Consider the following 21,624-nt stretch of genomic DNA (forward strand, 5'->3'; position numbering starts at 1 on the left):
AGCACTAATATAGAGATTTTATTTCAACTGTATTGAGTTGTACAGCACATTTTGTTTGTCACAATGCTATAGAACTGATTTTAGAGTTTTTGGCCAGCACATTGTGACGCTGAAACTCACAAGAGCTAAAAGCAGTTTGGACTAATGGCCTGAACGGAAGGGCCAGGAGTACCTAGTTTCTGGCTTCCTTATTGCTTGCAGTCATTCCAACATGTGTAAGACAGGAGCAGATTCTTCTGCCAGCCCAATGGTCACTCTTCCATGTCTGGCAATGACTGCAAGGTACAAGGCAGGGGAGAATCTGAAGCAAGGTGCCTTCTCGTCCCAAAGCCATATTGGTTGTTCCCAGTATGGAAAAGAAGCAGAGTCCAAGTAGGTACAGGGTCTTCAGATGATGCTAGCTTTGTTTGCACTACTGGGATTTACAAAACCAGAGGCTGACATATCAAAGTGCAGGAAAGGGTCATTGTTCCATTCCCTCTGATGGAGATGACAAACCATTAGCAAAAATCCAGGAGGTCACAACAGCATAAAGTACTTTGCCTTGCTTGACCAAGTGCCCTCATAGGTCCTCCCTCCAAACATATGAAGTCTCAGCTCACGATGCAGGCATTTTCATGTCTTTGGGAAGAAAACCTGCATTTCTGGAAAGAAACGCCCCACATTCAAACTCTTCTTCCTCACTAATACCTGCAGATATCTTAGAAAGGAGGCAGGATGGAAACTCCCACAGAGATCTAGCAATTAAACTGAAGTTCACCCAAAGTCATCTTTTCTTTCAAAACCTTTCTTACTTCCTAAACCCAGTTACTTTTCTTTTTTGGAATGAGTTGGAATTCCTGCTCTCTAGTTTAAGGAACAAGCAGAGAGGCAATTACAAGTTGGCAACTCTGAACTCTGACCACTATACAGGAGACAAAAAAAAAGGAAGTCAAATTCAAGAGGCATTTTAGGTAGCACTGGGGCAAACCAGAGATATTGTTTCCACCACTGAACAGATGCCACGTGTCATGTTTATCACTGTAGCTTGGTTGTACATCCTAAAGTGAAAAGCACAGACCGTAGTGTCTATGTCAGCCAGTGTCTTTCCCCACCTCCATTTTGGTATCAATGCTTCATTCTCCCTTTTTCGGGTTACATTAAGTGCACAGAAATATATAGCAGCATTTGGACTGAAACCCTCACATACACCAGACAGCACATTCCAGGAGGTAAAACAACATATTATGGCCTATACCCTCAAGGTATCAAGTTTTCAGGATACAGAGCAGTAGGAAGTGGAGAGCAGAGGGCAGAAAAGGGGAGGAGGAGCAACACGGGAACACGAGTTCTGTTTCCATGCCAGGAGAGGATCAGGGTGCCATTCCTGTGTTAGCACCAGGCTGTGACACTACCGCAGACAAAGCAGACGGGCAGAGCAGGAAGTGAAAAAGCCAATCTCCCATCGCCCCGCACAGCTGGCGGGCAGGGGCAAAGTCAGGTGCATTCACCCATCCCAGCAGAGCATGAAAACAGGCAGAATCTGCTCGGCCTGTTTTCAGCCAGAATGAATTTCTCTTCAATGCTCAAGAGAAAATCAATTAGTGATGGCTAATGAGTCTTGTTCACCAAGCTGATCACAAATCACACTCATGGAAAGAGAATCTACAGAACTGCTCCAGGCTGAGGCCCTTCCAAAGCACACAGTACCACCTCAAGTCTGCCCTCTTCCTTCTTGTACAGCAGCCTGCCTTTGTCGGGGGAGTTGGTTCTAAACATGCCTTTCTATTGCTTTGGGGGTACTTTGCACGGGCAATATCTGTGAAAACATTGCTTTCCAGCCCACAAACATAAGAGGTTGCAATCCCCTCTTTTGCCCTAGGTCAGACTACAATGTACGGCCCGCTGGTACCAGAGTGGAGGCACACCGTGCTCTCTAATCTGAGCTCCTCTGCTCCAGTCTGATCGTAAGACTGCTGAAGACAGTGCATTCAAGCTTGGTGTTCAAGTGTTGCACCAAAGGCCTTCACAATTACAGTGGAGGCAGAGTCACCCTTCAAACCCATGAGAGAAAAGGCTGGGCTTAGACAGGTCCCTTGTCTGGCATTCAGCTGGAAGCTGTGGCGATGGGCTTCTTCAGGTGTTGGCTCATGAGCTCCCTGGCACGAGACACTTGGATGTGGTCATAACAGGAGTTACAAACAAGGACAGGGTCATACAACTGCTGATCAGGGATGGGCAACTTCAGGTGGCAGCAACCGGCACAAAACACATTCCCGCAGTTCCTGTCAGGAAGAAAGAAAGGCAGTGAGAAGAGAGCTGTAAACACCAGAAAAAAATTTCAGCAAGTGTAAAGGATCCAGTCTGGGATCAGAGGGACCAAAGACCTTGGGGAAATGGAAACAAGGAAAACATAGCAGACTGGGAATCTGCAGGGAATTTCTGAGATCTGGTAAATAAGGGAAGGTCCTAATACGTTCTCTTCAGAGAGAGGACAAACATTGCAGGCGTTTTGGGACGTCAAAGAGACAGGTAGAGAAGAAGAGTGGAATTGCAGCAAAAATATTGTTTACCTGCAGTGATGCCTCCGTTTTGCCAGCCAGAATTCACAATCACAGTTAAAACAATGCGAGGCCATGTGGTCTGGAACCCACCGCGTGACCTAGGGCAAACAGCAGTCCTCATCAGCTCCAAGTCTAACACCACACTGACCAGGTCTCAGGACCCAAATGCAGGCTGAGATGTTGCACTGGACCAGAACAGGCCAGCTCTGAGACAGCCCATCACACAGTGGTGTTTCTGTGGGATGCAGCAGATGAGGATGTAGACACTCTCTTGCCTTAAAGGACAAGGGTGGCTTCTCTCAGCCTTGCTTCCAGTCTATTCATCATTGCTGTAACCATGGAAATCAGCTGCCAGAAAGGAAACATCCTCTCCTGCTGCATTTACAGCATTTGCTGTTACAGCACACGTACCTCGGTCTCCTTCTTGTCAACAGGCTCCCAGCTCGCTTCTGACAAACAGTCTTCACTGTGATCAGAGCAGAAGTCCTCAGTGTCGCTGCCATCTGATTCCTTCAGACATGTCTGAAAAAAGAGAGTCAGAAATCCTGTCCAAGGGCACTCGGTCTCCAGCCACAGAGTGCTTGCGAGGGGCACATGGGTGGCTCTGCATTTCCCCATCCAAGGGGAAAAGCACTGAAGCATTCACAACCACATAGGAGCCACTGCTTGGCCCCCTGGAAGCAGAAGTACCTCCAGGAGGCACTTGGACATGGCTTGTGGATGAGGGGAACGGGGCTTAAGAAACACAGTGATGGTCTTAACCATCTGCTCTGAAGTGAACGTGAATGTAGTTTGGAGCAGGCAGTGCGAGGGGGTGTGCAGGGACTGCTGCTGGCAGGGACAAGCACAGCTGAAGCTGTCAGAGGCAGATACTTACGAAATCGTCCTCGTAGTCCATGGGCGGCTCAGCCGGCGGGGCGCAGAAGTGGCGGATGTCCAACCGCAGCTGCAGCTCCCGCACCTGCCTGCGGAGCTGCTCCACCTCCTGCTTGTAGCTGGCCTCGATCTGCCGCAGCCTGTGCTGAATCACATCCGTGGGGAAAGGGAGCCCGTCATCATCCAGGTAAAGAGGAGGCACGGGAGAAGGACATTTTGGTGGCATGTGCTTGGGACCAGACGCTTGCTTCAGGTGGCAGGGTAGCCACGAACGGCTGGGCTTCCCTGCAGAGCCTGCAAAATGCGTGCCGATGTGGCCACAGCAGACTGAGCCTTTTGCACCTTCCCTTGCAGACCACTGGCCACTGAAACACAGGCCCGGTGCCCTCAGCTGTTTGCTGCTCAACCTCTTGCTACAACAACCGTAGGAGAAGAGCTGTCTGGGGGTGGGCTCCCCATTGGGGAGCGATGTCACCATTCCTTGAAAACTGTCCCAGTTGGACCCCAAAAAGGAGAACTCGCTGCTTTGGCTCTGGGAAATGGGCTTGCGCCATTGCTCGAGTGGAACTCTCCCCATCCGGCAGGGATCCTCAAAGAGCCCCTTCCTTCCAGTATAACCTTTGCTGTTGTCTTCGTCTGGGCAGGGGATGCCCGGCTCCTGACAAGGAGCGCTGGGTGCCAGTGGCTCCTGGCTGGGAATGTCTTGGCAGGTGGTGTTTTTCTTGGGGCAGCCTTCTCCACTGGGTGCCAAGGCAGTAGCCTTCAAAGGTTCCTGGGAATGGGATTCTAATTGCTTTCCAGAACTGGTGGAAACCTTGTCAACATTTTCCTGTTTGGAAGGGTTTGGAGCTGGGCATGTACCATCCAGTTCCTCCGTGTATGTTCCATTTCCCTTTTCTGTCTCCACAGACACGTCATTTGCTGGCACAGATGCCCAGCTGCTCAGCTTCTTGCTTTGCTCTTCATGCTCTGTGCTGCTGTTGAAAGCACTGCTGGCTTGCAGGGGGGCATTTTCCTGCTGCTCCTCCACTTGCTGTGCCTCAGCAGCAGCCACCATGCTGCCTTCTCCCACGTGCAGCTCGGCTCCCTCAGTGGCAGCATGCCTGGCTTCCAGGCCCACACGCACCTCCTGACAGTGGTTATTCAGGTTTGGATCACTGGACGTGCGGGTCAGCGGGCTGCTGGAGTCGCAGGCTGAAAGCAGGTCGTCCATAGATCTTGTCTTTGGTAATCTGGAACCCCAAAGGAAAGCAAATATCAAAACAAAACTCTTTGAAACTCCCCTCATTTCAGCTGTAGCTGTGATAACGGAAAAGTTCCTAATTGTAGATGATGGGGTGGGAAGAGAGGAGGGGTGGAGCAGCATGAGCTGAAATGCAGAACACCACAGCCTGGCATCTGCAGTCTGCCTTTTTAGTGCAGCAGTGAGCTGTACATGTTCCCCTTCAAGTGAATGGACAACACAGCTCTTGCTCCCCACAGCAAAGAAAATGAGTGCAAGAGGTAAAACAGAAGAACTACAAGAAGGGAAAGATGACTGTGGGTACGAGGCAATCTGGAACGGAGCTCTAGGCTCTTACCTGTCCAAACATCTGCCACTGAACTCCTGGCTCTGAGATCCAGGGGGCATGTAAATGTCCATGTCATCCTGTCCCAAAGGGTGTGGGGAGGAAGCTGGGAGATACACTGCTGTCCAGACGTGCAGCGCTCGCACGTGGCACACAGGATGCAGCACCTGCAACAACCACTGTTCTTAGAGATGAACGCAGCAGGAAACCTTCCAGCCTCTCCTCATACAGTTCCTGGTGCCTGGCAAGTGGGCAGCCCAGAAGGCAAAGTCAAGAGCAATACTCACCTGCTCAGACCCTGGCATGTAGAGAAGATTGTGGAAGTTCTTATTTCCAGCCCGCAGGAGGGACCACACGGAGCAGGTACGCTTGTAGATATTGTGCATCTCTCGCTCACATGGGCTGTTCCCAAGGAAGGTCCCATAGAGGCAGGAATATGTGTGCTGCACCAGCTTCACCTGCAGCATCAAAGGGAGAACAGTTGTCATGGTTACTGGGAAGCGGTGTTGCCTGTCTCCAAGGGCAGCATCTTCCACCTCTCTGGGAAGATTCAAGCACTTCTCACCCAGCTGGTGACCTTAGTGCTGTCCTCTCTGTCACACAGGGCAGGACAAAGAGGGGATAACAGAAGGCACTTTCATTAAAGTGAAATCAACAGTCAACTGATACCATGTCTATGACCTTAAGCTGTATTATGTGGTAAGAGAGATTAATAGCTACCATTTCCCCATATTTTTTCTTAAATCAAGCTTTGGGTTAAAACAGTGCTGCTGTTGGAAGCTTTTGATTAAGAGAGCTACTGATGGTATGTGAATTCACTGGGCTAGAAAAGGACCTGCAGAAGAAGCAATCCAAAGAAACTGCAGAACATAAAACTTTCATCACTGCCCCATCTGCTTGGTCTGCCAAGCCTGCAGTCCCCACTGGGAGAAGGAAGAAATGTAAGCAGTTAAAGAGAAGCTGTCAGCAGCATTGCACATACAGAACCAGGTCAGAATGCCTCAACTAAAGGGCAGGGCTGAACCCGCACAGGTATGTCAGGAATGCCAGCAGAGAGCCCAAACAGTACTCAGACACTTCCCAATTTTTAAAGAATTCAATTTTTCTTGTCCTTCAACTATAACAACATAAAATATCACGGCCTCCTCTCTGCCTCTGCTCACAGTTGGTAAGGAATAAAGAAGCGTTTACATGTGTATTTCTTACCAAAAAGGCTTCATTAAATTCAAAGAGGCAAGGAAATTGCTTCAGAAGCTGATGAACAGCATCCAGCCACTGCAGGAAAACTGGGCACTGCTCATTCTGATCCTCCACCTTCTCCTGGTGACCACAGCGATCACCAAATTTGTGACCAAAATCCAGCCAATCTGATTCAACAAGCACCTGGAAACCCTGCAAATAAAAGAGAAAACTTTGCTGTAGGCACTGAGTGAGACAAGGCAAACACCACCAGCCAGCAGAGGCAAGTGATCTCAGGACTGGCAAGGAAACTCTGTTAGTACTCAGTTTGGGAGCAAAGCTACCTGAAGGTCAGAGGCTTTCAAACACAGAGCAACGTCTGTTATTTCTATATGACAAACAGCCTTGAGAATGAACATAAATAAATAAAATAATCACAAGGAAGAGCAGGGAAGCAGCTGCACCTTGAACACAACAGGTTATTTACCAATGCACTTTACCAAACAGCGAAAAAGAGGCAGGAAGAACATAGAGAAAATTCACTGCCCATAGTAACAGCTCTGAAATGCCAGTAAACTTATTGCTACATGGAGTTTTGCTCCTTTCTGTTGAGACTCAAAGACAAGAACTGCCATTTGACAACAGAAACAGCAGAGTAGCAGTGCTTACCTCCATGGTCCTGTAGTAGGGGTCCAGAAGAATCTTTGCCAGTGCTACGATCTGAGGGGTCCTGTCCCAGCCGTCAGAGCAATGAACCAGCACTGGACGTCCCTCTCTGTCAACTGCACTGGAGACCAGCACTGCTGCCTTCAGCATGACAGAAAGGTGCTGCAGCCACTTGGTGCTCTCCAGGGCTGAAAGCCAGCTAGAAGGTGTGCAAAAAAGCAGGAAGATGGTGGCTTAGTCCTCCAGTGGCAAAACGACACATTAACCCAAGTTGCTTTTGTCTTCTTAATGAAAATAAGACTCTTTTAAAAAATATGTCAAAAAGAAGAGTTAACCAGCTTGGGAATAACTACAAACCGACATCTAACTGCCATTTTTCCCTGATGTTTCTGAAACATAGAAAATAGGATATATACAGACAACAGATACTTAAATCCGTGATGCAATCTGTTCCAGATTACCAGAGATCAAAACGGGCCATGTGAGCACTTCCCCCATAGCTAGAGCAGGTGACTTACTTGCTGGGGTCTGGCACTTGACTGCAGACAGCTCGCAGATACTGGAAACTGTTCCGGATGGAGTGGATGTTGGCCATGCCCATGAACACAACTTCACAGTTTGGGTAATACTCTGAACAACAAGAGAGACAGAAACATTCAGGAACTGCTGCTGCCACTGCAGCGATTGCCTCCACGCACAGTCTGGTTGTTCCCCCAGAGCAGCACTGCTCAATTCCAGTGACATGTAGGCAGTTTCTCTAGAAAGCCTCGTGGGCCAGCAGCTGTTTCTGTGGAGTAATGGACTCTGCACACTGAGAAGGGCAATGTGCTCCCAGAGACTGAGCACCGGAACGCCAACCTGACACAAACAGCTCCAGGACCCACTAGACTCAGCAGGTTCAAGAAGTGCTTTGGATGTGCCGTGTACCTTCGCATTCACAGCCTCCTCCCTTTGCCCTGTTGGCCACGGCTGCCGTGTAGGACCTGGCATCGAGGATCAGCAGCTTCTGAGGAGTGCCCACGTTCTCCACACCCGAACATGCGGTCAGGGACGAGTCTGCAGAGAGAGCACAGGCTGAGTGCTGGCACCTCCTTCCTTCCCTTCCTTCCACAGCTGTGTACCCACCCCATACGCACGGCCCAGATTATGAACATGGATACCAGGTTTAAATCTTGCATTATAACATCCCTGTTAGCAGCAACAACATTTAGGTGCAGGGAGCGCTGTGTAATGCGCACACGTAGGAGACAGCAGAAGGAGGTGTGTTGTCTCACCAAAGTCAGCCTCGCAGGCCTCGCTGCCATCGCTGCTCCCGTTGTGCGGCACGCTGCCGGGTGCCTTCGCTCCAGGGTTCAAGGCACAGGCTTTGGCAATCGATGTCACAAGGTACTCGTCGTCAGCATTCCGCCAGCCCCACCAGCTGATTTCGGGCTGGCTGCAGCGTGCGATCACCGCCCCGTTACGCACGTGTCTGCAAAGGAAGCGCTGTGGAGGTGAGGGACACCCCAGCAAAACTCCCCACTCACCCCGAGCCAGTCGGTGCCTGGGCAACCCTGCTCACTGCTTCACCCACTGCATCTGCCCTGCACCAAGCAGTGGGACGGGGCACTTCAAACAGCAGTTATTCGCAACAACAGCAGTGACAGTGGTTGTCCAGAGAGGCTGAGGATGCCCCGTTCCTGGAGGGACTCAAGGCCAGGTTGGATGGCCTTGGGCAAGCTGATCTAGTACTCAATCTAGTGGTTGGCAGCTCTGCCTGCAGCAGGAGGGATGAACTTGATCAGCCTTCAGATCCCTTCCAACCCAAGCTTTTCTGTTATTCTATGATTCTATGGCAGGGAGGCCATCACTCAGATCACAGTGATGAGGAACACAGGATGGCTGCGAGCAGCGCAGGAGTGGCTGACAGGGCTGGAACAGCTGGCAAAATGAGATGGCAGCAGGGCAGGTGGCTGCAGGAGTGGCTGTCAGGAACACACAGTGCCAGCTTGGGGGCAGCTGCATGCCTGAACCCAATGGCAGGGCCCACCTGAATGAATCCCTGCAGCGGGTGGGAAACTGCAGTTGCTCTAGCCATTGTTTTCTTAAGACAGAACTTCAAATAATTGTGGCTGTAGTTTGGGAGTCATATCACAGTTACTAACTGTGATAGCACTCTGTTCTTCCCTTATCACCTCTTCCTTGCAGGACGTACTGGCTGTTAAACCATTTCATTCACTGCTTGTAAGTTGGAGGGATTAGCTCACTCAGCATCAGACTAGTTAGTTTCTGGGTGGAGGCCTGAGTTGGTGTTTATTAATAAGCCCTAAAATATGAACCCTACCCTGGCTGTAGGCCTCACAGAAGGGCCCCAAAATAGGGCTAAGTGTGCATTTTTCACATGAACATCCATCTTAAGTGGCCTGGAAAGGGGATGGCTGATTATGTGACAAAGTTTGCTGCTGCTACAGAATTATCCATGACAGTCTATAGCTGACTGGAAAAAAAAAAAACTGTTGAGCATCTCGTGATATCAAGTGATAAAAAAGCATATAAAATTTAATGATAATAAATTAAATGTAAAACACAAAGTCCATGGTGAATAGGCTCACTGAGTGACCACAGAAAGCATAGTCTCACATTCTCCTGACTACATGTGGCAGGAAATGGAAGATACTGGCTGCTGCAAAGGCCATGGAGGTAGAACATCTGCATCCCCATCCTGTTACGCTCCCTTCCTTGTGATGCTATCCCTGGTGTCTGGACCTTCTCAGGGAAAGGATGAGGAACTGGATGGTCCTGTATCTCCATTCTTCCTAACAATAACACTTGCCCCTCCCTGCCCTGCTGCCCCTCATGCAACATCTCTCTGAAGATGAGCCAGAGTAAGAACAGAGACACGGATAAGTACCTGACAAACAACACCCAAATACCTTTTGTAGGTCAACACCTCTGAAAAAGTTGCATTAGTGGCCAAGTAGAAGATATCACAGTTTAGATCCCAGTGCACACTAGCACAAGCCTCAACCCAACACTCAAAGGCTGCTTTAGTGCCAGTGGGGATCTGAGCAGCACCCCTGCCATTCTCTCCCTTCCCCATGCTGTCAGTCTGTCAGTCACTCTGTCCCACAGCAGAAGCCATCACTTCTTCCCTTTATTTGCTCTGAAAGGCAGCACACTCAGAACATGCTGAGGCTTTGGATTTCTTCTAACAGTGATGCACAGCACCTCACCAGCAGCTCTGCAGCTTGGAGGAATGGTTTTGCTTCTCAGAGACAATGTTCTCCTGAAGTAACTTGCAGGGAATTCTTTCTTGCTAACAACACCTTGTAGACAACACTGATGAAGACTCTAAACTGAAGACTTCAAAAAAAATAACATTCACATTCAGCCCAAAACACTTTGGAGCCCTTTTCTTTTGGTGCCATCCTCTGCTGCAGTTCTGTGTTGCAAGATGAGGAGCGGCGTCACTCCCAGGAGATCTATTTCTGGCTGCAGGATGACTACAGGATGGGTAGCACCAACAGCAGCAAAGGCTTTGTTTATACTAGTAAGTGAAACAGAGCCAAGGTGTGGACTGGAGCACCGGCCCGTGATCACCCAAGCCTGTTTGTTAGCACACCCACAGCTTCTGGCCTGTGCCAACTAGCACTTTCCCAGACAGTGCCTGAGCACGTTTTTGGGACATGCGGGTGCTGTGCCATGACTGCTCCCAGTGCCTGGCTGGGTGTGACGGCTCCATTCGGGACACAGAAGGTAGAAAAGGGCTTCAGTTGTGCCCGTGTGTGTGAAGCCACCTGCAGTCAGTAGTGGACTGCTTCATGCAGTGCTGCCAACGTGGCCGAAGAGTCACACCGCGCTCAGGGGATTCTCGGTGCCACCGACTTCTGAGCAGAGCAACAAATACTTGGCAGGGCATGGTCTTGAGGTAATCAGTTTCACGAGACATAATGATGTGTTAATAAACACAAGGAAGCATGGCCAGCATCAACGAGCATGAAGTCATCAGTAAGCAGAAAGTGCAACGGGTGCCAGTGGGAGAACCAAAGCCTAACCTGAGCCTGCACTGAGCTCCCCCAGCCCAGGGCACACACACAGCTCCACTCTGTGCTCACACAAGCACATGAAGCATTTCAGTTCTTTTCTTACTTGAGGTTTTCCTTGAAGAAAGCAATCCTTGAAACTGGAATAGTGCATTATGCCATAGCATTTTCACTTATGGGCCATCATTATTCCTTACTAATCCTCAGTTTAGTCTTGATGGCTCAAGACCCCCTCAGAACCCAAAGCTGGAGCAGGAGGTGCCTGCATTGAACCAGTTCACTTTTCACTCTCAGATTCACTCAGAGCACAAAGCTGGAGCACATCTGATGTTCCTAGCACATGCCACCTAACCCCCAGCAATCAACCAGAAAGCTGCAACTAAGAGCTTTCTGAGCAGCTTGGCTTAAAACACGAGGAATAGCTGAGAGAGGGATTCCAGCGCAGTGCCTCTCAGTCACACCTATGGGCTCCCATCTGAGATGCATGCCTGCAAGTGCTCCCAGTTTCCAGGTGTACGGGGAGAGCCCTGCCCCACTCAGCCCAGCCAGAAGGCCCCAGGCTGTGTGCTCTGCCACGGGGCTGCACAAACGTCCACCATTTGCTTGCTGTTTCCCTGATGCTTGCTGCAGCACGGGCACAGATAAAGGTGACTGGAAGCATCCGTGAGCAGCTCTTGGCTAGTGCAGTGCCAAGGACTTCTGAAGGTGGCTGTGCAGACAGCGCAGTGCCGAGGAGCGGCTGGCACACCATGCCCGTCTGCCTCTGTAGTCAGCTAAATAATTAATTGCATCCTCTGTGCTGCTTTACAAGTGAACCGTGCCTGGAGGCTCCTGCATCTCCACTGTGCATCTCCACTGAGAACTCAGCAACGAAGACCTGTGCTTCTGCTTTGCTCACCAGCTCAATTCTACTTTTTGTAAGGGAACTGATAACACGATACCTCTGGTGTCACACCTTACAGATCTGTCTGCCAGCCAGGAATTCAGCTGCATCCCTGTGAAGCTCTGAGTTCTACCAACCAGACCTGTGGCGGCTGAGTCCCTGGGGTGCATGCAGCTGAGCCCACCTGTCCTGAGCTGTGGGTGATGAGGAGCTGAGTGGGAGGTGTGCATTTCTTCCCTTCCCCTGGTACAGCACAGGGCACAAGACCACAGCCCTCACAGGCTCTCCTGGCCAAACGCTTCCATTCTGGGAGCAAAGCCTAAAGAGTGCATGGAGATGAGAGAGAGATGGCGAAGGCCTTGCCCCATCTTGTAGCATCACTGTCAGCACCTTGTAATCTGATCCTAGGCTGCAGAGGGCTGTAGCTCAGCTTGTAAATTACTGGGTATCCTCATAGTGATGTTATAAAGCGCAGAACAAAATAATTGTAAGAGAGCAGCAAAAAGACATGCTTTTGCCCTCGGGTGGGGAAGCACACTGGGACAGTCTCCAGTGCCAGACCAATTTTAGCAAAAATAATCACAAACACAATTAACTTCTTAGCTGACTTGGTTACAAGGAGGGCAAAGCTCCATACGATAACCAGCACTCATTACTCTTCTGCTGCAGAATTTAGGCCTTGTAGAAACAACACGCTGCGTTTTGCCAGCATCCAATAGCATACAGCACAAACCACGTAACATAGAGACGTACAGTGAAGGTGTGCATAAATTCCCTGTTTTTACTTCCTGGCTCTACTGCTTCCCAGGGCTTTGCTTTGTTGTGCAGCTCTGGTATTTTCAAAGCTTTTTGAATTTGGATTTAATAATTGCTAACACCAAGTCTAATGCTAGAAACCACAATATACATTACAACACACACAGCTGGGTGAGGTATCTTCCTGCACACCTATGCAACCAACTTCCCATTTGTTTCAAAAATGCCAGTCTCCTAGAGATGTGTTTAAAGAGAAATCACCCCCTGCCCTGAAAAGCACTGCTTTACTTGCTGCCTAGCCGCATATATCCTCATATACAGATGATTTTTGGAATTCTGCTCTGACCAGGGAAGAGGCACTCCCTGTATTTTTCAGCTATCGACTCAACCATGTTCAGCCACCAGCAAACATTTCATCCTCCCTATTACCTCAATATTTGCAAACTCTCACAACTCACTCAAAACAGAAAGATTTGCAGATGGGTACCAAGAGGTAGGACCTGGATGGACCTGCTGGACCTACCTGTCTGGATGAGGTGCCATGAGATATGGTTTAGTAGCTTAGTGGGTAGTAATGATTATAGGATGACAGTCGAATTAGATGATCTTGTAGGTCCTTTCCAACCTTGTGATTCTATGATACTACCTAGCTGATAGGGGCCATGCAGCAGGCTCATTTTGGCCAAGACTTCTTTTCAAAGAAGCTAGGCACATATCATCTCATCAAAAGACTCTGAAACTCAGAGAAAGAGAACCTGAATTGTACATGGTGCCCTTGCTGCATCTCCCACAGCAGCAAAGTCACCCCCAACCTCAGATCTAACTGAAAGCAAGAAAGAAGCAGCAGTTACCAGAATCCCTCTGCTTTACCTGCACAGACCAAGCTTGTAGACCTGCCCAAAGGGCAGCCATCAGGGGTCTGGGGAGAGCACTTGTTTGTTTTGTGTTTACCTGTACACAACCACAGGAATCCTCTTCCACGACCTAAACGAAGCCACATTCTCCAGCTCCTTATCAGTGATCCAGACAGGCACCAGCAGCTTCTGGGGATAACTGGAACAAAGCCTGGAAAAAAAGAAATCAGCAAGGCAAAATGAGACTCAGCAACCAAAATCTGTACCAGAGAAACTGTACAGCAACAGTGCAGGAACAGATCACATTTTCCCAAACTCTGCACGCAGGAGGGGCTCTTCCTATCTGCCTCAGTACCATTTCAACATGAGTAAACTGACCCAAAAACTGCTGTCAGGAGTGAGCTAGGAGAAGACAACCTCCAGATCAGGCCTCACCTCTGGGCCTGTGCAAAGCATCACAGCACTTCCCAAGGATACCTCTGGAACACAGCTGGGGCTTAAACACGAGAGCTTACGTGGCGTTTTGGTTTTCTCACAGTGCTTTGTGAGAAAAACGTGCAGTCAATAATTAATTATGATCAGCCCATGATTACCTTATGCTTAAGTCCTAAGAAAACATTAACAACCCAATGGTAAGTGCGTTAGCAGCAGGACAAGAGGGGCCCCAAGGAAAAGAGGGGGAAAGGCAAACAGCATGCTGGGGAGAAGGGCTGAAAGCAATGCAAGCAAAGCGAAGCACAAGTGAAGATCCAGCAGTGCAGGGGCTTCCTGCTTAATGCAGCAACAGCTGTGCCTCGGGGCTCGCAGCATGTGGCTGCATGCAGGGCAGGTTGCAGACCCACAGACAAAGCACTGCCTGGATCCTGGACCCGCTGAGCCCTGCAGCTCCTGCAGACACAAAGTCCTGCCCACAGAACATCAAAGAACAGCCTCAGGTCTAAGCTCCAACCTCATCACTTAAAAGGAATGTTTCAGGGCTGAGGAAGGTGAAATGACCCAGTGAGTAAACTGCAGAGCACAGCTCGTGCTCCCCTCAGCACAGGATAACCCAGCTGGTGGTAATGGGCATTGGTACAGTGCTCAGTGCTGCTGGGATGTGTTGCTAGCACAGACCTGCCTGCCCTGCAAGGAGATGTCACTCCACATGGGGTACAGACAGCTGCTTAGAAAGCCCTGGGCAGAAGGGAAGGTGGGTGTGTGGGACAATAATAGGCATGGAAAGGGAAGCCAGGAAACAAGACTGAAGCTGTCAGGTTAACAGGCTGAAAGCCAGGCCGTGTGTGGAACTGGTCAGGAAGTTAATCACATAGAAGTGTGACAGAGAACAACGGTGTGTTGAGCACGGTTAGCGTTTATTGGGAACTTTGAGTAGCTGCAATCTATAAAAGAAGAGTGTTCATCTACATCAAAGTAGAAACAGTTTCTTGGTACTTCAGATGAAACGTTATGGGAGATGTCTTAAAAACTGGGGAGAGTACAGTCAGGGGAATTTCAGTACAGGAGAACATCTTTTAAGGCACTGAGACTCTCCACTCTTAAAAAAAACAACAAATAAGTCAATACAATTCCAGCCAGGATACAGGACAGCCCTGAGAAGTTCAGTCAAAATTAAGGAGGGTGCACAAAACCAGGCAATGAGATGATGACAAACAGACCTGTGCTGCTAAGGCCAGGATCCCAAGGCCAAAAGAAACCGAAAAGCCAGGATAAAGGAGTGTGCTGGCTTAAGAGCAAGTTGGTACAAGATAGATTATCAGTGGTACCCTAGATTTCAGAGTAGAAGCTTTGTAGGAAGACCAGAATAATTGAGCTAGGAAACAAAGTGTGGTCTGTTCCTAGACAATGTGAAGGTAAAAGTGTGAGGCCAAGAGCTACCAGCATCAGTATGCAATGCAGGAAGGGCATCAAACAGTCAACAATCAAAGAGGATCAAAAGGAGGTATTTCAGTGAATGAAAGCTGGATTTCAGAAGTAAAACAACCTCCTACAAATAGAATCATAAAATGGTTTGGGTTGGAAGGGACCTTTAAGATCACCTAATTCCAATCCCCTGCTATAGGCAGGGACACCTCCCATCAGACCACGCTGCTCGCAGCCCAACCAGCCTGGCCTTGAGTGCTCCCAGGGAGGGGGCATCCAGAACCTCTGGGCAACCTGGGGAAATGATTCCAAAGAGCACAAACTTGAGAGGAGCCAAACAGGAACATCAATTTAAAAACAGAAAATTAGGCAGGTCAGGCCGGTTTTAAGAAATGCCCCGTGAAGAAATTAAAACTATGAAGACTTTTTTCCACCACCTTGGAGGTGTCAGCCTGCTACTGTGCCTGAAGGTCTGGTAGATAAGCACAGTCACAGCAGAAAATCAAAACTACCTGCACTGCTGTGAGCACACGGAGAGGCTGCCAGACCGATCCCTGTTTTACAGGTGACAAAGGCACCCCGAGAGATTAACACAGGAGAACTATCTGCAAGGAATGAGGAGCAACTAATCAGCAGGACCAGATAATGCTCTCCCAACATTTCTACAGCAACCCAAATGTGCACCAGGTGAATGATTAACTGAGATGTGTAAGCTATTGCTTACATTGGCTTGGGTGCCAGAGCAATGAAAGGTGGCAAACACGGCATCGATTTTGTAAAAAGCTCTCTGGGGCCAACGTGGGAAACCACTTAAGCCTGACTGCTGCACAAAGCCACTGACTGTCACAGTCACTGCAAGGGTAAATACGGCACACTTGGGAAGAGTCAACACGGCTTTTGTGGAGGGAGGTGGCACGTCATGTGGCACAAAGCAGGCAGTGCGTGTGGCTGCCCAGATTTGGATTTTCAGAGCTGCTTTTTACAGGTTGCTCACCATAGGCTTGAAGGAAGCTCACCTCAAGTCTTGAGTTACTCTTGAAAAGATAAGAAATGGTTATAGACTTTAAATGGTCCTTTTTCATTTGGGAGGGAGTCCCAAAGGGAGCCTGCCTGGCCCTGTGTTGTGTATATGGGACCACGCTGACCTAGAACTGAAATTGAGGTTTGACCCCAGGAAAAGGTGTGTAACAACAGAAACACGTACATCAGCGCAAGCCACGCCTACAGATGAGCACAGATGAAGCATCTTCTTGCCACAAAGGCAACAACCAGTCTAGTGAAAGAGATCCTCCTTCACAGAATGTAAAAACGTGGGTTTTATCCCTAGCAGTCTCTCTAGACCTATTGTCCACAAATTCATACAGCAAATACAAGCAAGAACAAGAAATGCCACCTTTCCCATAGGCATGGAGGAAAGTACCATGATTTGTAGAGAATTGTAACATAACAGAATCATAGAAACATAGAATGGCCTGGATTGAAAAGGACCACAATGATCATCTAGTTTCAACTAGATGACCCTGCTATGTGCAGGTCGCCAACCACCAGACCAGGCTGCCCAGAGCCACATCCAGCCTGGCCTTGAATAAGACTAACTATGAATTAAGAGCAGTCACAGAAATTAGTGGGAAACATCAGCTGTCTCGAGCAGTATCATGGCACTCCAGGCAGCTTTTCCTCATAAAGCCAAAAAATAAATACAACCACGACCGTAAAAAGATCAAAGCTGGAAATAAGCACCAACAGTGAAAGAAAAGTGGGAATTTTTCATTACTTGTGAAAGAACTCTATGTGCACCAAACCTCAGCATTGTGAGCAACAGGAAGACAACTTTAGCTCTGGCAGCAGGGCTGCACTGCTGGGGGCTCTCAGGCTGCACACTCGCGGGATGACTGAAGATGTAAAAGCCACGAAGGGATTATGTAATAATTTTATTATGATGGTATGCTGAAAGAGTATACTTATATCAAGACTGAAGGAGTGGCTATTATATGCCTGTATTGCTCTATTTTTATGATGGCTGTCGCCAGGAAGAAGATAATAGTTACCAGATAAGGACATCTCAGAGCAGACTTGAAAGACAACGAACAAAGTCATTACCTTGGAGTATCCTGTCTCTAACAACACTGTTTTGCCAATGCTGGGAAATAAAAGATAAAAGGACTATAAACAGTTAAAAAGTAACCCGATTCCTGTGAATAGAGGCAGGTGGTAATGATCAAAAGCCAAGGCAGGATTTAAAGACACACTCCCTCGAGCACAAGAGAGAACTGGTTTCAGAGCTGCACAAGCCAGTTACACCACCTTGAAGATCTTGGGATGTCTGCTGAGAAGGGAAGCTGAGACCTGCCAGCATCCCCAGGCAGGAGCTCTGCAAACCCAAGGAAAGCATGGTCAGCTTGCCAAGGTTTCTTTCAAGTTCTTTCCTCTATGGTTTGGACAAAATTAAAACATCTGTTTTCAGAGAAGCTGGCTAATGTCTGGGTCAAAGCTCCCAGGAAGCAAAGCACAGGTGGGTAATCTCACTTGGAGACATTGAGGCAATCAGAGGGAACCACATCCCAGAACACTGCACTGAGGGGCAGCGTGGCTGCTTTCAAAGAGACAGATGTACCTGCAGCACGGAGCTGGGCACTCTGCCACTGAGCAGGTTGGGAAAAGAATTCCTATTTCTTAGTTCTTAGATAAACTGTGTCAATACTACCAAAATTGTCACGTAACAGACCAAAAGCAACGATGTGACACTGCTAAGAAGATACTCTAAATCAGAACCCAAATGCAGTGCTTAATGCCTTGCATCCTGAGAAAAACTGCTGAGAGGAGGCAGACTCAGAACTCCTCAGGGATTTCCCCAAGCCAGCAAACCTGAGGCATCTCATGGTCTCCACAAGAAACTGGAGATACAAAAGTGGCGGGGATGCTTTAACTGCCTGAGAAATAGAGAAAGGACTGAGGGATCCCAGTCATTTCAAGACAGGGATTATAGGGAATGCAGAAATGAATATGTGACTCAACACTTAATAAAAACCTGCTGGCTTAATGCCACCTGCTGCAAAGAATGCGGAAGCGCTTCTCCATGAGCTCCTCCAGGAGCACAGGACAGGGGCTGCTGCGCTCAGCTGAAGGGGCTCTGCAGATCCCTGCTCCATCCTCCTGCCCACAATGGGACCACCTGCAACACCAGGTAGGCTGGGACCTGATTTGCTCCCATGATGGAAAGTCCTTACTTTCACACGGACCTGGCCCAGCACAGCACCAGTTTGAAGAAGGAATTTCCCCCCGTGTCCAGTCTGAACCTCCCAAGCTGCAACTTGTGACCACTGCTCCCTTGTTTTATCACCTGCCACTGTCAGAAGATCTTCACTCCACCCGCTTTGTAACTGCCCTTCCAGCCCTGTAGATTGCAAGCACATCACCCTTCAGCCCCTCCTACGGCAAACTCAAGACACCCCACTCATTCCCAGACTCCTCAGCTCCACGGCAGCTCTCCAGTGCCTCATCCCCACTTTCCTGACTCAAGAGAACAGCTGACTTTATGTAAGCTTTTAAATTTTCAATATGAGCATTTTAGAGAGACTGATCACAAAGGCAACCCTACAATGGATGATTTCTCCTGGACTCCTAACCGTCTTCAAGGAGGAGTTATGGCCACATAAATTGCCTGGGTCAGCATCTACAACTGCTGCTAGCTCTTATGTTTGAGGTATACTCTTCTTCAATTCCGTGACATGAAAGGAGGAAAGAAAGGAGAACTCGCTCGTATGCTGATCTGCCTGAGGGCTAGCACGACCCAGGAGGAGGATTAACTGGAGCCTGACTCATCCACAGCTCTGCGGGGGGAACTGTGATGGGAATAAAGAAAGGAAATAGGAGAACGGGGAGGGCCTGGTGGTGCAACACTTACTTGTAATTGTTGTTGATGTCAGAGACTCGCCAGACGTTCTGCAAGTCAAAGCCCATCCTCACCAGCTCCATCTCAAATCGGTATCTTACGTGGTCACCTGGAATAGCAGAGCACAGAGTATTTACTGATGAAACTTTAATATTAGTGGCAGCTCCATAGCAACTATTGGAGGCTGGAGAGAAACCACAGGACAGCTGGATGGCAGGGTTCTTGTTTTAGATACAATAAAGCCTGGTCCCTTGCAGGGGTTCTCTGCTTTTTTTTGTCAAGTCAGATCACCTCCCAGTCCCAGTGCACAGAACAGCACAGAAAAATCCCTCCTGTGCTAATGTGTGTTTTGGGATGGCAGCATTCACTTCATCCACTTTTCCCTTCCAAAGTAGATACTGGGAAGCCCATTGCAGAGGAGTACTGAGCATCTAAACCCAGGGGTAGTTTTTCCAGACAGCTCTCAAAGGCTGATTCATAATTTCCCCTCATGTTTTTGTCTCATCTTACAAACACTGGATGTCCTTGCTGCTTGAGTGTCAAATCTCCTTAATAAACAAATACTGAAGTGTTCTTTGCCTCACTGATATCCAGCAGCAACAATTTCTGCAGGTAAATGTCTTCATGCTAGAGAATAATATTTTCTCTACAGGAATTACATGAAATATCTGCTAATTACTGGCATTTGGAGCAGAGCAGAAACATAGAGCTTATTTTTTTCCCCTACCAACTTCTTTTTAGTACCTTTCAGCTGCACTATTTATCCCCCATCTCTCCATACAAACCAGTGTTTGCACATCTCACTCAGGTTACTGCTTCTCTAATTCCAGCACATTTCTAAATGTAAAGCCATGATCATCACACTACTTAATTTCCTCTTATTCACATTGAAGCTTTACAAAAAGAAAGCAAGTGCAAATGAACTTTGTGTTCCAGGAGAGGGCAAACTCACAATCCACACGAGGGCACCATCACAGCTCTGTTTCTTTCTATATGGATTCAAATATTTCATTTGAGCCTGAGCAAGAATCAGCCAGACACCTCTGCAGACCCAATCCTGGGAATGCCATGGCATTTCTAAGTGTTGGAGAAGAGATGGAGATGTGCTGATATTAATTATGCTGCCTCAGTGCAGATGACATTTGCTCTTGAGCTGTCTTGTTATCCTGATGAAAGTGTTGAAGTATGGAATGTTTCTTTCATTCACAAGGAGAAAGGGAAAGGGGATTTCTTTCTGCTGCTGCCTCTGAATGCTCCATATTTTGCAAATGTTATCATTCCTTTTACTGTGCTTGTTATCCAGCTGCATCTGGACAACAGCTAGATGTCTGGGCCAGGTGTGGGATGCTCCTGAGCAAGATGGACTTGGGCTATGGCTACAGCACAATCTAAGACATGGTGAGAAACCACTTTATGAACAATTGCATCATTGTACTTCTGGATAGTTAAACAGGAAGGGGACAGGCCAGGATTTTACCTGGACGGCACAGATGTGCATGTTGATCTTCCTCATCAACACAGACTCCTAAGCACCACGCATGGTAGGCAAATGCAAAGAGGTCCTCAGGCTTCGCAGGGCGGGCAATGGCTCGATTTAGCCTCTTCAGCCACTCCTGGCACTGCTTAAAGGTGGAAAAATGGCACCTGCAAATGCAAATTGTATTCAGTGAGTACATACATCCACCTGGAACACAGACAGGAAGCTCTGTTTAACCAGAAAAATGAATAAAGCATCAATTCTTACAAAAAAAAACAGAGCAACCTTTAGAAACAGCTTCATTCCAATGACAATGCAAAGGCAGGTGTCAGAGCAGATTGTGGCAATTGCAGTGGCATCTATAGCAAGGGATACCTGATCACTTTGGAGTCCTTGCAGACGATGTGAAGCTGGAACATATCCCGGCACTCCACACTTTCCATCATCCTCAAAGGCACCTGCAAGGGACAGAAGGAGGGCATGGCAGCACACCGCAGCAGCAGACACAGCAGCCCTGCCCACAGGCCCGTGGTGCCCAGATGTGGCTCTATCAGCTAACACCAGTTCCCAGCCCAAACTACAAACCCACTCCAAGGTTTATGAAGCTTTATGATGCAGCACAGTCTCCTTCAAGAATCACCAGCCTGACTTCTAGTCTGTCCATGGCTGATCTCCCACCATGGGCCAGTTACAGACCAAATCACAACCAAACAAGCACAGACAACTGAACCAAACAAAGGTTCCAATAAAAGATGGCAAGTGGAGACAGTGAGAAAAAGCCTCAGGCTCCCACCAGCTGACTCTCTCACGTTGAATAACAGTATCCTACCACTCTTAAAACCCCTGAGCTTAATGCTCGATTTTAAAAAGAAGAACAAGGGAAAGACCCTGTTATCATCCACAGGAGCACCCCACCTGCACTCCAACAACTGCATGACCAACAGTAACAAGAGACAACATCAGGCTTGGCAACTTAGATGCCCAGTTCCCATGTTACAAACCAGAGAAATTGCTTATGTCTCCTTTACTCCCCCCAAAAATACCGCAA

General features: G+C 48.4%; 1 protein-coding gene across 8 annotated transcripts in view; it reads right to left on the reverse strand.

Annotated features, from left to right (window-relative positions):
• MTMR4 (myotubularin related protein 4) overlaps window positions 1–21,624 on the reverse strand; it is a 41,823-nt gene continuing 20,199 nt past the window's right edge. For all 8 annotated transcript variants that reach the window (XM_031591950.2, XM_090122707.1, XM_090122710.1 and 5 more), the window contains 15 exons: window positions 20,952–21,034; window positions 20,577–20,743; window positions 19,112–19,208; window positions 13,445–13,558; window positions 8,107–8,303; window positions 7,760–7,888; window positions 7,351–7,462; window positions 6,836–7,031; window positions 6,194–6,379; window positions 5,275–5,445; window positions 5,000–5,154; window positions 3,421–4,651; window positions 2,955–3,065; window positions 2,553–2,641; window positions 1–2,264 (listed from right to left, as the gene is read on the reverse strand). In XM_031591950.2, the coding sequence (XP_031447810.2) occupies window positions 2,087–2,264; window positions 2,553–2,641; window positions 2,955–3,065; window positions 3,421–4,651; window positions 5,000–5,154; window positions 5,275–5,445; window positions 6,194–6,379; window positions 6,836–7,031; window positions 7,351–7,462; window positions 7,760–7,888; window positions 8,107–8,303; window positions 13,445–13,558; window positions 19,112–19,208; window positions 20,577–20,743; window positions 20,952–21,034 (3,216 nt within the window). In that variant the 3' untranslated portion in view covers window positions 1–2,086. The remainder of the gene's footprint in view (window positions 2,265–2,552; window positions 2,642–2,954; window positions 3,066–3,420; window positions 4,652–4,999; window positions 5,155–5,274; window positions 5,446–6,193; window positions 6,380–6,835; window positions 7,032–7,350; window positions 7,463–7,759; window positions 7,889–8,106; window positions 8,304–13,444; window positions 13,559–19,111; window positions 19,209–20,576; window positions 20,744–20,951; window positions 21,035–21,624) is intronic.

The sequence above is a fragment of the Phasianus colchicus genome, chromosome 21 (genome assembly GCF_987193195.1).
Source record: "Phasianus colchicus chromosome 21, bPhaCol1.hap1.1, whole genome shotgun sequence".
In the NCBI taxonomy this organism is placed as follows: Eukaryota; Metazoa; Chordata; class Aves; order Galliformes; family Phasianidae; genus Phasianus; species Phasianus colchicus.